This window comes from Kryptolebias marmoratus, linkage group LG4 (genome assembly GCF_001649575.2).
Source record: "Kryptolebias marmoratus isolate JLee-2015 linkage group LG4, ASM164957v2, whole genome shotgun sequence".
NCBI lineage: Eukaryota > Metazoa > Chordata > Actinopteri > Cyprinodontiformes > Rivulidae > Kryptolebias > Kryptolebias marmoratus.
Window position 1 is genome coordinate 10,102,379 of NC_051433.1, and position 17,468 is coordinate 10,119,846.

Genomic DNA, 17,468 nt, shown 5'->3' on the forward strand with positions numbered 1-17,468 from the left:
TCTCCTATTGGTTAGAATTAGTTTTAGTTTTAAACAGTGTTTAGTGTTGGATTTTATACAAAAACAAAGTATTTTAAGTGATTCTCTATTTGTTTCACAATCATTCACATGAGCAGCTGTTAGACTGATTACCACAAAATATATTAAGATTCTATTTTGTCTCAGAAAATGAATTTCAAATGCACTCCTATTTCATATCTATGAGATCAAAATCACTATTTTTACATTACTTTTTTATATTGCATCTGTAACTATTGACTATTACAATTCACCTCACCAGTATCTTTTGTTTACTGGCATATACCTGATAAACATGGTCTCTGTGCATCGCTTTTTTTTTACCATGGTCTGAGTTCCTGTAGACCAGTGATCATCAACTGAGGGCCCATGGATCTCATCTGACCTGTGTATGCTTTCCATTTGGGCTGCAAAATATTTTAAAATAATTGAATCAATCACTTTCAGTAATCAGTCTGATTGATCACAACATATTTTCAGTCCTGACTCAGATACTGACAGGTAATAGCAAGAAAACCTGGTGATGAATTGTCATGCAGGACACTGAAGCTCAAACCCATTCCTCAGTTTTGTTTCCAAGTTTTCTCTGAGTTTGTTTTGAACTGTAAGCTTTGAGTAGAAAATTGTTGACCCTTGATCAAATTTTGTTGATGACTCCTTATGTAGACCTTCCATTAAAGTACATTTAGTTCTGTTATCTGGAATCTGCACAAGTTTGTCTGTTATTTTGTCTGGGTTGTGTTTCATTTGTTCACAAATTTAAAAAAAGAATCTAAAAAATAGAATCTTTACATGCAACTGAGTTTTTAAAGTCTTCAAGACTGAAAATGTAGGATTTATTTGTTGCATCAGGTCCTCACTTCAACTCTAATCCAGTTATTCATTGATAAACACTGCTGCTAAAACAGCCACTCCTTTTTCTCTGCAGGGGTTTTTTCCACTGTTTTCTTACGCTGTCATTCTGTGTCACTCAATATTATTCAACATGTGCTTTTTTCTTTTGTTTTACAGATTACAACACCAAGTTTCCCTGTTGTGGTGAAGATTGGGCACGCCCACTCTGGAATGGGAAAGGTAACAGGATGATGATTCCTTTTGGCACAATAATGTGTCATTTGTTAAGCAGACTGTTAGAGATACAAAAAAAACTTTAATTAGTGATTTTAATAAGTACTGTGCTTGAAGTCAAAACTGATAATGGATTGTATACTTCAGCTTGTTAATGAGAAAGAAGCCAAGATTCAAATTGTTTATTTACTCAAAAGTTACTAATGCAAAACCTTTTTCAGAATAAATAAAAGAACCAAATAGATGAATAAGGGTTTGGAGCAACATTTAGCCTACTTATTATATGAAAAAATGTATTTGTGGTTCGAAAAGTTGTTCTGCTGGATTTTTACTGCTGGATGCTTGTGAAGTTTTTACCTAATTTGTTGAGCTTCAGAGGTGTCTGCAGTGCAGTTGGAAATTCTGTTAGATCTGCAAGTTTATCCATGAATGTATATAAATATATAGATAAAACCAGACCTGAAGGCTCTAGCTTTGAAATACCACTTACTCAGAACCTGCTTTTAGTCCATAAGATATAAAATTCTGTCATTACTTTTAAAATAAACTACTTTTCCTTGTATGTGTGTTTTAGGTTAAAGTGGACAACGTGAGTGACTTCCAGGATATTGCGAGTGTCGTGGCCATCACTCAAACCTACTGCACTACAGAGCCATTCGTAGATGCCAAATATGACATCAGGGTCCAGAAAATCGGCACAGACTATAAAGCTTACATGTAAGTGTGTGTTTGTGTTCATTAAGGTGTTTTGAGGAAGACTTGTGTGCAGTGCGTCCATGTGTATATGCTACTGTACGTTGAATTTTGTGCTTGGAACAACCACGTCAGGTGAAGAGTCACGGTGCTTTAAGAAAGCAATTTAGCAAGCAGGATATTTTAAACCTGCAGTTCCGCCCACTTGTTTTTTGGAAATTAAATTTGTGACATTACTTAAAAACAAAAGACATAAGACAATGTGTTAAACTGCATTGATCTATTGGTCTCCTGCCGTGCTTATTGACTACCTCAGCTTTTTCTAAACCACAACCTTCTTCCTGTTAGAATTTCATCAACCCCAGTTTGACATTAATTAACTGTATTGAAAACTCCCAAAGCGAAAGCTTGTGTCTACACTAATTTAATGCACAATTTCCTCTCCTTCTGCAGGCGAACATCCATCTCTGGTAATTGGAAAAGCAACACCGGATCTGCCATGTTGGAACAAGTAGCCATGACTGACAAGTGAGTGCTGCTTCTGCGTTAGTGATGCTCCCACTGGTCCAGTGAGACACACATCACTCCGGTTGTGCTACGTCACAGTTAGTCAATACGCACTCAAACGGGGGATTTATTTGGCTGAAATCAGGTCACATTGGTAAACACAGATGTCTCGGATTCAGTTGATATTTTCGATGGACTAGTGCATCATTCTGCTTGTATGTTTTTTAATGATTATGCTTCTTTTAGTGTCGATATAAAGAGATTAAAGTGGTTTAATTGACAGCTGGGCTGCTCAGGGTTCAGGTTTCCAGATTGTCTTCAAAGCATTTTTTTTAATTTGTCACTTTACGAACAGGACAGGGAAGTTAGTGTGATGTGTAGTTGAGTCGCCACATTTTATTGAAATAAAATGGGTTTTTTTGGTGTGTTTGTTTGTTTTTTTGCATTTAGTCTCTGATTTATCAAACAGCCTTTAGCTAAACATTTCCATTGTTACCTTTCCAAAAGATACTCAAGCCACAACAAGCTCCATTTAAAAAAAAAGGAAGATTTACAACTTTTCCTCAAAGTATGTCTCATTTATCATAATACTTAATGAACAAATAATTCATCAAAGGTTTCTGCAGTCTGAAAACAACAACAGTGACATAGTTTGAATTCAATTTGTTTGGTGAATTTGAGAATGTAGTGAAAGGTGGGTAACCTACAATAGTACAGTGACAGTATCCTTCAGGTCAGTATTGATTTAATTTGGCTCCACTTTGATTGTGTGCTGTCTCCCAGAAAATCAAACTAGCCTTGAGCAAGAAACAGATCTGAACAAGGTTTACTGTCAGGACGAATGACCTTTAAAACAACAGTTGCGCTCACATATTGTGCTGAACTGATGCACAAATCAAAATCAATGTTGAGCTGGTGTGTGAGAAAGAAAATATTTGCTTAGCTAACAGTAAAAGACAAAAAAAGACTTTGGTGTCTTCATTTCCAGTTCTACTTGATGCAGAAAAGTAAACCATTAAAAAAAACAATATAAAACATTGTTTTGCTTTCCTCGCTGACGTATTTTTGTCTTTGCAACAGGTATAAACAGTGGGTTGATACCTGCTCAGAGATCTTTGGAGGGCTGGATATCTGTGCTGTCAAAGCCATCTGTGGCAAGGATGGGAATGATTATATTATTGAGGTGAGAATAAATCGTGTAGGCAATGGGAACTTGAAGGGATTTAAAATTGACTAGAATGGTGATAAAGCATTAAGCTTCCATATTTATTCTCTTTTTATGCCCTCCTGGCTGTTATTTGGAAACTTAACATGCTGACATCAGCCTGTAGGAGCTGCTTCTAAAGGAGTCTTTTGTCCTTTTTATCTGAACTCCTGGAGCTTTGAAATATTTTGCCTTTTGAACATAAGCTGAATACAAAATGTGGGTTTTATTTATGACATCTAGCAATGTGGATAATATATATAACCCACATATTTCAGAGTTTGCATTACATGTCTGTTTATGTCTCTGTTTTGCCGCTTTTCTCTCTTTATCTTTATCTATATCATTCCTCATATTGGTTTTATTTTTTATATTCTTACATAAGCACAGTGGTAATAATACCTTTCCAGAAAATAAAACAAATTGAGCCAATATGTTCATATGGAAAATGTCTAAAGTACTAAACTTTTGCTTTTCACAACAGAGAATAGAACAATTTTTAGGAAAGTTGGGGATTAAATGTATGGATGTTAAAAATCTTAATGTCGTTAAAATAATAATTTGGATAGACGGTGGCATGCCAGATGGAACAACTGGACTTGAATCTGATGGTTCAGTGTCAGTAAGACAGAGGAGGATTTACAAACAAAAAGACAAAAGACATAATGTTTAAAGGAAATATGGATAGCTGGCTAACAGGAAGAATGCTGGGGTGACTTGTGTTGAAGTCTCAAAGCTTGGAAGTCATTTTATTTGTTTTTATCCAGAAGCAGAGCGGTCAAAACTTTAAAATATGACCAGCCTGCTTGCCAGAACTCTCCAATAAGGCACAAGGAAATCTGACTGACAAAACCTCTGAAAGTGGGACACAAGTTGGAAAAGTTGGGCGAAGACAAAGGTGGCTGTTAAATGATCAAAATTAAGGCTCTTAAGTTAAATTAAGATAAAGCTGTTGTTGAACTGTTCAGACCAGAACTAAAACTCCAGCAGCTCCACGTTCAGCATGGTAAGCTAAAATGTGCAGGACTCTTACTGCCTGTCTGTGTATCCATTTTGGCATCAGTTATAAAGCCATATAATGGTATTGCTCAAATCCTCATCTATGAAAAACACTGAGTCCAGTTTTATTTAAATTTCTGGTTGTTAGCCATGAATAGCTGGAACAAAATGTAGGCAGTGGTACCGCAAATATGCTTAGAGTCAATTGACTGTTTAAAAGTCAATAAATGAGCTTGTAATTGGTTGTGGACCGGCTGTTAAAACAGAAAAACTAATCCAATAGTGCTGGCTAGTATGTGTGTGGGTGGGCAGGAGCTCAAAGCACATTTAACTTGAAGAATGTAAGCACTACATATCAAGGAATGAGACCATGCAGATGACCTAGACTGGAATGGGCGATTTTACAAAAAGCACTGAATACTGTCTTATTACTGTCTGAATACTGTCCACTAAAGATAAAAGATTGTTTGTAGGATAGCTCTCCTAATGCGGTCTTCCTCTCTCTGTGTCCTAAACTCTTCCAACCAAACAAACATGGGTTGCATTTAGGTCAGCAGCAGCAGGACTTGAACTCCAGCCTCCTGGGTCAACTCTTGAAGCTTCCTATAGGGACTTTGTTGCTTTTTAAGTTTCCAAAAGCCTGAAAACAGAACCAGTTGGAGATGCAGAGGTCTAGTTTGTGCTGTGACGATTTGAATTACAAAACAGACAAAGGTTATTATGGAATTTTTGCTCAATGACCTGCAAAACATTGCTGCAGCTACTGCAGCTTTTCAGAAATATCTTTTTTGTTATTCAGTAAGATTCCACTTGTTGTACTCTTGTCATCTGCTGTGGGCAAAAATATTGTAAGCAGTTCAGACATTACAATGGCACTAAGGTAGTATGTGTCAGTTATGTGTTACTGTATTTGAATGGAGAATTGGTATGCATTTTTATAGATTTTGTGCTTTGTTGATCTGTATAAACTAATCCATATAAAGCCTTCCAAGAAAATTAAAAACCTATAGTTTGACCGCAAATTAAAATAAAAAAAGCCACCTGTAATCAAATTTTGTTGTTGATGATTGTGGTGTTTAATCTCTGTTATTTGTATGCCCTGACTTTTTATTTAATCGAACAAGAACACGTTTATGAATACGTGTTTGTGGTCTTATTTGCAGGTTGTGGGTTCATCTATGCAGCTGATTGGTGATCACCAGGCCGAGGATCGCCAACTCATTTCTGAGGTGGTGCTGGTCAAGATGAACCAAGTGCTGGCCGTCAGGTCATCTAGTGCTTCCCGCTCACCTGCCCGCTCCCCTCAAAGCCAGAAGCCGACTACTGTGCAACCCCAACAGGTGACAACGAAAGAAATTGTGCATCGCTGCTCACGGCATGATTATTTACTTTAGTCCACACCAATTAATTTTGTTTTCTTTTTAAATTACGGTATGTTTTCAAACAATACATTTGAATTTTTCTCCCAATTAGCCTAACTAATGCCCTCCAAAAAAGATGTCATATTTTACACAACTCACCCCCTGACTGACTTTTTTTCTTTCTTTGTTTCTTTTTTTTTCTTCCTGCTGCTTTGATTACCAGAGTGGTTCGGTTAAGGAAGGACTGGCAGATCCAAACAGGAGCTCAGGTCATCGTCCTCAACCTCAAGGTGGCCTAAACAGTGTCAAGAGTTAAAATACTGCGGCTGCTGGCTGGAAACATGCTTAGGAAACACTATCTGAAAAATAACCAATTAACAGATCACTCTGATGTCTTAAGAGATTTTAAAGTACTTGCAAGTCATTCCCTACCGAAATCAGTACTGCCTCAGACAGGCATAAAAAACGTCCATGACTCACTACCTTTTTGTTTAATTAACAGCTGATGTATTAGCTCTACACATCCTGCAACTTTTGTTTTCAGTTGCTAACGTTTAAAAAAAGTCAACACAGCAGTGCGGAAAGGCTAGCTTTAGAACAACACACTAAATAAATGCTAACAAGAATGTCCGCCACTTAATTAATTAATCTAATATAGATCTATGGCTTTTACACACACCACTTTTACATTGTGAAAAACAAATTTGCAGTGACAAAAAGATAGCCTCACACTGTGGACAAGTCGCAGGTTTAACCATGAAACAATTCTACAACTAAGGTGCAAAACAGCTTTATGTGTTGTGCTGTTTCTTATTTTCAGTATCCAAATCAACACAACAGAGTCTGTCAGTTAGACAGAATATCAGAAGTGGTAGTGGGCAGATGTTGTTTTTTATTTGACACAGACTTGCCAGCTGTTTTCTCCTGTGTGCTACAGGTAGCTCACCTGCCACATGTGGCTTTATGTGTGCCAGTATGATGAGAACTGTATTCGTGGTCTTGGCAAGAAAACACACAAGTGCTTTTCAAACATGTCTTATCAGAGTAGGAGAAGTTCATTTTCAGTCGTATTCTGGCTCTGATGCCTGAAGGTGGCAGTGCTTTTCAGGATTATTCCTGGTGTCGTTGCTTTTTATTGTCCAGCTTCAGCCGGGTGTTGACAGTAATGGTCACAGCCACAGTCTCTGTTCAAAAGCAGAAACTACGCTGTCTCTTTAAATTATGACTGTTTTTTTTTTGTTCTCTTTAACGCCTTTGATCCAGTTGAGTTGACAAGCAAATGTGCAGTAAGATGCACTTTACGGGCATCCTTAATGTGACTGCAGCTGTTGCTCTAACGTATGTGGTGATGCTTGTGCTCATAAGTGATCATGTTTTGAAGCTAAATGTGCCTACAAAAAGCAGCAGTATAAAGTGCTAAATTCACAAAGCCATTGTTATGACTTGTTGTCTTTGTCATTGTGTGTTGGCATGTTTGTTCACTGGGGATTCTCAGTTTGCATGAATGTGACTGTTTTGACTTCCTTTGGTGTTTAATTTGATTTATTAACAGCAGCTTTATATGTATTGTGGGATGTGTCAGTGATATGTGTTTAACTGATGTATTATGATGTGCAAATGCTTGTGCAGTTTGATTTATTAGTCTCTTCTAGTGATCGTGGGATTATTTTGTAGTGGCAGACATAAAACCTTTCCATTAATGAATTGTTCTTTTTTCTCTTTTTAAATGGAGAGTAAAATGACTTCATATGCAAATTAGATTTTATAGGCTTGCAAACTTTCACTGTTTTTAATTGAAAATGAAAAAGTTATCATTATCTGTTAAGCTACCTGAGAAAAGACCAAATGACTAATACAATACACATATATTTATATAAAATTACAAAACTACAAAAGCTGGGCTAGCAATTAAAGCTAAGGTTTCAGTGAAGATACCCATCTTTTTGTTTATGTCCATTATCATTCCTTAATAGCTTGGATCCAGACCATTGAATTACTGGTATTAGATACTTATACAACATTGATATTTATTTTTTTAAATGAGTATATATTATTTTTTTCAGGTCAAAGACTTAAACAGTTTGTTTACGTGTCTAAATGAGATATTTTTTCAGATTAAACAAAAAAGAGGTCTAACATCGTCAAAAAACAATCCGTCTGAAATTATTTCAAATTTTGGGTTTGTGTCCAAGCAAATGCTTACTGTATTTTCTTTTACAATTATGTTTGTACAAATGTTATTTTCTTTGGTTTTTATGCGTCCTGAGTCCCAAGCAACCATTGGGATCATTTATGACAGTCAAATGTAAGACTTACAACCATTTAGCTGCCTGACAGCAATGACTCTGAGAACATCTGGGATGACTTTTCATGAATACGTTGTGATGATGATGATCAACATGGTGTGTAATTAAACGCATCACACATTTATGACTATTTTCCAAGCCATTTCCAAACAAACTCAAGACCTAATACATGTCAAATCCTAATCCTGCATCCAGGAAATGTGTCACTGGAAACTCATCCCTATTCAGTCATTTTTCACATAGCATGTGTGACTTCTTGATCCTTTTGTGATGCTTGTCAGGTTGCTTTATTGCCAGTGTTTGAGCCACTGAGTCAATATTCGACCACCCCTTCTTTTGTTGTTTACTTTCGCTCGATTTCATTTCCCCCTCCTGTCATTGCCCATTTCAGTCAGCGCTATACTAATGACCACACGGGCTCTTGTGCACAAAAGCAACTAACACTTGGCATGATAGGCACTCCTTTCCAATAAGTGCTGATCTTCCACCCTCTGCTGGTCATTATGGTTGAGACATTCAGAGCCTGCTTCGTCCCGGTTCTCTCTGAACAGTTGCGTTGCGCTAGACTTCTATGAATGTGACGAGTCATTATGTGAGTATTGAATGACTGTTACAGATGCCTGGTTTTCTGACTGCTGCGCTTAAGAGGTGCAAGAGTTTAAAAGAAATGCACAAGTATTTTCTGATTTAGCTGTTTATTTACTTCGTGTAATGTTAATTTTTTTTAATACAACTGTCATCTATCTCGATATCTTAGGTGCACCGCTGAAATCACAAAGTGTGGACATATCAGGAGAATCAGCTAAAAGAGCGTCTGAATCAGTACCAAAGCCAGACCAGGCCCAGAAACCTGGTCCCGGTCAGAAACCAGCCCAGGCTCAGAAACCAAGCCCAGTTCAGAAGGCAGCTTCTGTCACAAAGCCTCCTGTTCCGAGGCCTCCACCAATGACCAGAGCTCCATCTGTGGCAAAGTCAGCCCAAGATTCTGCTTCCAGCTCATCCCCAGCCAAAGCTGCCCCCTCATCTCCAGCTAAAGCAGCAGCGGCGGCAGCAGCAGCTGTAGCTCCAGGGTCCCCTCCTGCCGCTCCCTCGGCCTCTGGTGCCACCACAGAGCAGCCTAAACCCCAAATGCAAAGCTCCCCATCAGCAGCACCTGGCAAACCTAAAGATCTGCCCCCAAAACCCACACCACCTGCAAAGCCCATCCCTCCTGTTCGCAGGAATTCCAAACCGCAGCTTCAGCCAAAGCCACAAACCCCACCTCCACCAAAAGTCTCACCCAAACCCCAGCCTGCTGCGCCCGCCCAAGGCTCAGCGCCTACTCAGGCTTCGGATGCTTCCCCAGCACAGCCTCAGTCCCCAGCCAAAACAAACCAGTCCCCGCCACATGTTCAGTCTCCAGCGACGACTAACCCCCAGGCCAAGCCAGCCCCTCCTTCTCCGAACCCTGAGCCTGCTCCAGCTGAAGCAGCTGCTGCATCCACTGAAGCCCCGGCTCCTGTTGAAGAACAGCCCCAGCAAAAGACCCATCCTTTACTGAAGTAAGAACCAGATTATCGATGCAGTGTTGATCATGCTAAAAGAAGCATGCCTTGCAAAGCTGTACATTTCTTTAAGATTTCCCACTATTGTTCACATATTTCCTCTGTTCTCTTCTTTTTTGCTCTTCTCCATAAGTCCTTCTCCTTCTTCTGATCTCTTTGTTTTCCCATTCCTTCCCTTAGTAAGTCCCAGTCTCTGACCAATGCCTTCAACGCCTTCAGCGACTCCTCTTTCTTCCGTGGGGTCTCGGGCTCCAGCGGCGACGGGCAAGAAGAGGCAAAGGCCGAAACCATCCGCAACCTTCGAAAGTCCTTCGCCAGCCTTTTCTCTGACTAGACACAGCCGAATTGCCGTCAGCCCCTTATCAATGCTGGCCATTCTTTTACCAGTGGCCAGATGTCTATATTGAGATTATATGTGATCCAGTCTGAGATTAAAGTTTCTGTGTTAACTGTACTTTTTTCCCTATGTCCCTCTTCAGCTAAACTTTTAGCTTCTCTGTGTGAGTAACAATGTGATGTTTATTGACAGAATAACTGGCCTGAAGGAGTTACGTCATTGATATATGATAGATTATATTATAGTAGAATAGATTAGAATTTAAAAGAATCTTTATTTTCCCATAGCACATAAAATGAGCCTATTCAGAAATATGTGGAAAGTGTCATATTTAAGATTACAGACAACTTGTACATACAATATAACATAGTATATGAATATAAATATATATAACTATAAAGGGACATAAGCCAATTAAAGAAAAATTATCCAGCAGCACTTTTTAATAAGCTTTTGTCAGTGACATAACTCTTTCATTCAGTGGATTTATACAAACTCTAACTAATCAAACATTTGACATGTAATGGTTCCCCCTACAGTCAGTATTGTCAGTGAGTAAAACAAAAAAAAAAAAGAAGAAAAAAACATTTCTAAAAGGGTTTGTTCCTCTGTATTGTCTCTGGTACTCAGCCCCTTACTGCCAGGCTCATCCTGCCTGGCCCCCTTTTTTTTGTCTGAAGATCCTTGAAGTCCATTTTTTTTTGTGTGTGAGGGAGTTGGAACTACGTGTGTGTGTTCATCTGTGTTCACTATTTGTGCATGGCTCCTCCAAGTGGCTAAATGTGACTTTTGGAACAGATGGGAGCTCTATCAGTGTTGAGTTTTTGCCCCTTCGTTGCCTCTCTCTAGATGTTGTAGCCTTATTGTGAACACGTGTTCGATTCACAGCTGCGTTTCGTTAGCTGTGCAGACTTGGGTCGATCGCAAACCTGGAATGCATTTGTTTACTTTGAAGCGGTTAGCATCGTTGAACCAGTAAGGCCGAGACTGATTGGAACTGTTTGGGAGCCGATTGCCGACTGACTAAATCCATTTTGAGGAGTAGATCAATGCATTTCAAATAGTTACTCATGTCTGTAGATGTGACTGGTGATTTCTTGTTTCACCTCTGTGTAGATCTATCAACAGTATTGTACTTTGTTGATTACTCTCATTAAAAGACATTGAGACAGTAGTGCAATAACACCTCAACATGACTGCTGAGCGCTGTCACCCTAATATAAATATCATACATGCAGGATTTGTGTATCTGTTCATACTTTCTTCTTACATTCCCTTTAAGATTCCCTTCAGTGGTAAATTTCCAGGCTACTCTTAATCTACAGTCAGCAGCAGGATGTCGGATTAACAAGCGATGAAAGTGTTGGGGTTTATAACTAATCTGATTTGTGTAGGCGGAGTGTATTTATTGCAACCTGGAAAACATCCTCTACCCTCATTACTTTAACTACAGCATTTCAAGCACATACAGTGCGAGTAAAAAAAAAGAGAAGAGAAATCTCAACTCATCGTAACCCCAATCGTTGCAACCCGTCTGCTTTTCCATCCCCAGCACCACACTGAAAGTACATTTTAGCATAATGTATTTGTATATGTGTCAACCCAGAAGTTTATTTTTTGTAATACATTGGTTAATTTATTTTTGAGGCTTTGTATTTATAGTACAGTATATATTGTTTGTTTTGTATCGTGTTTTTATTTGTAATGCAATATCGCTTTGCATGATCTGGTGACTGATGTTTTCCTTTTTCTTTTTTTCTGTAAAGATGCGAAAAAGTCAATAAAGATGTGGTTCTGTCATTCCACTGATTCACTAAGATCCAAACTGATGGCTACATCTTTTGTCTAAGAGGTGTTCTCTTTAAAATCAGTTTTAAAACTGCGTATATGTGGCTTTTAGTTGCTTAATATTCTTTATTGAATCAATACCATTCAAGGTCCTCGACGTTTTAACAGAAAAGGTGGCATTTGTTTATAAAAAAAAAAGGATGCTCCGCTGGATGGTTTGGATTTATGAGTTATACACCAAAATGTTATAACCATAATAGTAGTGCCACCTATAGGTTGATGCATGTAGTTTTAATTTTTTTACTGTTATATAGAAGTTAAGCCTACTTTATTTTCCCTATGAAAAACTTCTCAAAATCTCTAAATGTTAGGCTACATGTCTGATTTTGTGATTTTTTTTTCTCTGAGATGCAATAAGCTCCGCCCACTTTCTTTGGGCAGTATGACCTTTGGGGTCATATGAGCTTTTGGGTCCTTCCATGAATCCATGCTCTGCTATATGCATGGAAGCGCAGCAATCTGTGTGACATTGTTTGTGCCTTAATTCATAGTTTTGCCTTTTGACGAGTGCAGAGTTTCATATCATGAGTTCAGTCAAGCTGTCTTGAAGGAGATGAAAGTAAAATCATCTGTTTTTGATGTATAGATGTAATATGTGTTTAATTAAAAAATCAAAATGTGACCAATTTTGAGCCTAATTTGGGCATTTATGGCAAGAATTTATCATTCCAATTGAATTTTTTTTCTCTCTCTCTCTTTTCTAGGATTTAGAATGATGACAATTTATGATGTTCAAGCTGCATCGCACACTTCTTTTACTTTGAAATTTAAAATAGGCAGTCAATCATTAAGCACTTGGCTTGAAATCTTAGCTTATGTAAGTACTTGTAAAAGATTTTTTAAATCATTCATCCCAGTTTAACTTATTTTCTACTTTATTTTTTGTTCGTGTTTAAAGAAATAAACTAGTAATGCAAAATATAAACTGTGCTCCTAGGGAACTAACCAAATATTTTTTGTGACAAAAACAAAGTATGATCCAAATGGGAGAAATTCCCTTTTCTTTTGTTTGTCTCCCTCCGAAGAGTTCAAAGGTCAATGACAGTCTTGTTTGATCAGCAAAGCTCGTGGATGATGAATAAGCTGGAAAATATTTTGGTGCAACAATGAAAAGAAAGACAACCTCTCAATGCTGCAGCTTTATTTTAAACACAAACATATTACAGAACTCAACAAAAACACAAAATGTCCACTTATAAAAACAACAAACCCAGTTCTGACTGCTCCACTCCCAGCTCAGGGCCATATTTGATAGATGAAAACCTACAAACTGTAGGAGTAAAGTAATGTCAAGAAAACATTTTTGAATGCACATGAATTATTACAAAAACATTTTTACATCAAGTTATTTTGCTTTTTCTGGACGGCTTTGTTAAAATTCCTTTGGTCCACCAGCAGATGGCAGTATAGCTCTGTGGAAACACTGCATTTATCTTTAAAGGAGCAAAGGTGTACTCTAAATTATTTGAACAATTATTGATCATTTAAAAAAACATAGAATATGTCATCAAAAATAATCTTAGAATGATTAAAAAAAAATACGTGTTTGTCTTGCATTTGGTTCACATGAAAAAAGTCAGAAATGTGTTGCTTGAATATTTTTGTCACGATTATGTATTGGTTGTTTTATTTTTTTCATTTATTTACATTTTCACCCATTGTTTATAATCCACCTTAGTCAAAAGAGTGACTTTAAAAGCACAATGTGTGCAGAAGTTTTTTTTTTTTTTTTTTTTTACATATACTACCAAATTTATTATGGGGCACAGACAAAATCACACATTTCACAAAACGCAGAACGGCACGTTTTTCTATCCTGAGAATGTTAAAACGGTGTGTGAATATAAAGTAAAATCTGTAACAAAAACCCTGCCTTGAAGTTCAAGTCCGCAGAATGAACTACATTTTAATTTTGTTTTAATTACCTTGGAATAAACATGTTATATATAACTATGCCAGACGCTCCAAGAAGGAAAAAAGACACATTTACAAACACTTTTTGAGTGTTATTTATGCTGTAAAGACAGAAGTAGCATGTGCTACTCTTGGTTCTTCATCAACTGGATGCTTGCCTTTTAGGACATAGTTGTGGGCTTTTAATGCGGCAAAATATAACCAAATTTGGGATATTTTGTTGTTTTCCTTGTGATCATCCAAATTTGCTAAAGATTACAAGATTCTGAGCCAGAAAGGATAAATGTGAGATGGATGATTTAAGAATATAATAAGAGAATTTATTAGTTGGTATTAAAAATGCATAAAGGAAAAAAATATATATATATTCTGGTTAATTTCTTGTTGTTAAATACTGATATAATGTTGATTTTAACGGCTTTTAGTTTCATGGCTGTTCCCCATCTTTAGAGAGTTTCAGAGCTGAAAAAGCTGACATGGTTTCCTACTTTATAATAATTACAGTGTAATGACAGTGTGGGAGAGCCCTGTGGAGATACTGGAGCACTCTGATGATGAACACTGTCAGATACTAGAACTCCAGTCTGCTGGGACTCGGCTCTATAAACAATCAGAAAATATTGCTTCGTTTTGTTTGCGACAACAAAACTCTCAAGGGTGTCGTTTGTTTTTTTTTTCTTTTTCTTATACTCAGCACAAATAAGTTTGGCGTGGGTAGGATGCTGTGGAACAATGTGGGAAAAAGAAAGAGTGTGTCCAGGCAGAGTGTGACCGCTGACTTAATTCAGCCCAGAATTTAGCTCAGAAGCGCGATTAAACTAAAGTTACATTTTTTCTGTTTTTATACCAACTTTCAAGCTCCACTGTATGGCGACCTTCTAAATGCTGTGCAGCCATCTTGCATACATTTTGAGTCTCAAAGCTTTGCAATGGGTTGAAACGTTGCATGGGGTGGTTTTAACTTTACTTTAATCCATACAGCATCGCAGTATTTGTTCGCACATTCAGTTTGATTTTAAGTTTCTGCTACAAAAAGTAGCACAGTCATGTGTTCCTGCAAGAAAAATCAATTTATATAGTGTAGCAGAATAATCAGAGCAATGATCATTTGTATTCTTAATGGTTTACTCCTCTTAAAATCTAATTTTGGAAAACCCAAATCAATTCAGTTTTACACCCAGCCATCATTATGCAACGTCAGTGCATCACTTGAGCCCACAAGCATGTCAGAAACTGGTTAAATAAATAAATAAATAAATAAATAAATAAATAAATAAATAAATAAATAATGAGAAATGGTAATTAATTTCACCATGATCTGATACTGTGGTTTTGGAAATATATTTTTACCAGGTTGCTCTGCTGCCGGTTGCATCTGCTGTGTGCCGCAGTGCCACAGGAAGTTTAAAACCAAAATCTAAGCAGAATCTGTCAGCTCGAAGGTTGAACGATTTTGCCCGAAGTTTACGAATGGTTCCCCGTTTCGTACGAGCGCCGTCTATGCAGTTATTCTTTTCAGTAAAACATTTCAGGGTGAGTGGGCTAAGCTGGTGAGAATTTCAATGAGTAACACAAAAAGTCCCTGCCTCCGTCTGCCGCTGCAAAGACGTTTTCAGCACGAAACGTCTTCAGATAAGATATGATTTAAAGACAACCAGAACAAAAAAAAAAACAGTAGTTTCAGTAGAGTCGAGATTAGGTCAAAAAGAGTGTGAGGTTGGTGTTAATGTTGGTCTAGGACCCCCAAAAGTTTACAAACTGACTGTTCATAGTGAAACTATGTTTGCACCAGACAGTAAGTTTCAGTCATTTCTTGTTCAGATAACAATTTATGACAAACCTGTACAACGGGGTGAGATTTAGGCAAATTTCTTTCTTACTTGGGTTAAAATTAAATTGTTTCGTTTCACCGGCTAAGGAAATCAGCAGGTTGTGATGCCTGATGACACTCACAATATTCTGCTGAGCTGCTAAAAGGGATGTCTCGCAACAATCGTAGAAACTGTCAAATTATTTCTGTGCTGATTGTGCTGATTTAAATGCCATTTCTTAAGAGATGAAAGCCTTTCATGTGACTATAAAGACTCTATTAGTCATCATAAGAAACTCGGGTGGTGGTAAATCTACAACCGTGTTGCTGAAAAACAAGCCTTTTACAAGAAAGTCTGAAAGAAAGTTAAAGAGATGGTGGAAAACAGATAAACTCATACAGCATAGGCACTGTGCACAGAAAATTCTGGTGTTTTTACAATAAATGTATTTACCATATCAGTTTTAAAATACTTTTTTCTGTAAAGTAAAGTATGTAGTTCAATCTTCTTAAACAATGGGAAATAAATTAACAGCCATAACTGTTAATTTGCTGAAAATGTATCAATTTATCGCAATATCAATGTGCATGATATCAATATTGCAAAAGAAATGTTGGCAAACAGCTGGATCCAGACGCTGCTGAAGGTCCACAGCTGGAGAGTGTTATGAGCAGAACATGTGGGTTTATCACAGCTGATATCCTCATGGCAGTATTTAACAATAATATCACAATCATTTGTTTTTCATTGTTGCGCACACCAAGTGGCAACATCAAATCTTGATAAATAAACATATAATTAATCTTGTATCTATGTTGCTGCGTTAGAAAAATATACACATAAGTAAATTTACCTGATGAAATTCCTGTCCATATTCTTCTGTGGTTTCTTGATTCATTGAACTTCAGCAACTTTCACATGTCCATATTAGCTTCATTAAACTAGCTTAGCACAATGAGGGGGAACAAAACAGAAAATTAAAGTTAGAATTTCGTTTTTAAACTAAATTAAGCAAAAAAAAAAAATACAAATTAAAAACCTGTAGCAAGTTCACCAAGCGTTCACCTACAATACAACTACTATTGTTTGATAATATGCAGATTCAAAATCTATTCATGCAAACTGGGTCAATGAGGGTGGTTGCCAGGCAACGGGTCACTGGCATTAGTACAAACTTCATAAAGCCATTAACCATATGGCTTCATATACTGTTGTTGCGCTGGTAGGTTATATTTATTTCATTTGTTATTACCTCAGCAGGTTGTTTCTCACTGTCTGCAGTCTGCAAAGCTGCAAATTCTGCCTCACTTTTTTTTTTTTTTTACCAAAAACACCTGTTGTCCTGACGAGGCAGGTTTGGCTAACATTAGCATGCTCGCTTAATTAGCTCAACCCTTCAAACAGGAGAGCGAGTCACAATTTGGAAAATTATTCTTGCTTCTAGTTAGTTTATTGGTCCGTACACAGCGTTTTGTAAGAAACATAACAACTAATAAAAACTGGGTAACCCTGGTTTGTGCATTACCTGTCAATGGCGCAAACTATTGAGAAAAATACGCCTCCGCGGTTCGCTTAAACGAAGAAAATCAGAGCTTTGGAGGGTAACCTGATGCCTCTTCGTGTATCCTCATGATCCCCAGAGGTTGTGTTGAGCGGAGGAAGGGAAGTGCAGGCGGGGGTGGGGGTGGTGGTGATGTGGGGGAGAGAACCAGGCAAGACACAGACCAACCAAAAGCAGCAGCAATGAGCAGAAAGCTCCACGCCAAACCGACCTGACCACGTTTGACGCCGCGGTTGTGCGCGCACAGTCCCTTGTCGCTTCTGTCTCAGGGGTGGGTGGTTGGGGGGGGGGGGGGGG

General features: G+C 37.7%; 1 protein-coding gene and 1 long non-coding RNA gene across 3 annotated transcripts in view; one reads left to right on the forward strand and one right to left on the reverse strand.

Annotated features, from left to right (window-relative positions):
* syn2b (synapsin IIb) overlaps positions 1-11,862 on the forward strand; it is a 72,320-nt gene extending 60,458 nt beyond the window's left edge. The window contains exons 6-13 of the mRNA XM_017408725.3: positions 1,030-1,092; positions 1,661-1,803; positions 2,233-2,307; positions 3,367-3,469; positions 5,653-5,829; positions 6,074-6,140; positions 8,914-9,697; positions 9,881-11,862. Coding sequence (XP_017264214.1) covers positions 1,030-1,092; positions 1,661-1,803; positions 2,233-2,307; positions 3,367-3,469; positions 5,653-5,829; positions 6,074-6,140; positions 8,914-9,697; positions 9,881-10,034 — 1,566 coding nt within the window. The 3' untranslated portion in view covers positions 10,035-11,862. The remainder of the gene's footprint in view (positions 1-1,029; positions 1,093-1,660; positions 1,804-2,232; positions 2,308-3,366; positions 3,470-5,652; positions 5,830-6,073; positions 6,141-8,913; positions 9,698-9,880) is intronic.
* Positions 11,863-13,011: 1,149 nt separating this feature from the next.
* LOC112450282 lies at positions 13,012-17,443 on the reverse strand. 2 transcript variants are annotated; one of them, XR_005233083.1, is made up of 2 exons: positions 17,136-17,443; positions 13,012-16,551 (listed from the first exon to the last, which is right to left on the reverse strand). It is a non-coding gene; the product is annotated as an uncharacterized LOC112450282 (long non-coding RNA). The 2 variants fall into 2 exon arrangements; XR_005233082.1 differs by having other exon boundaries at positions 13,012-16,555.
* Between the last annotated feature and the right edge of the window lie 25 nt (positions 17,444-17,468).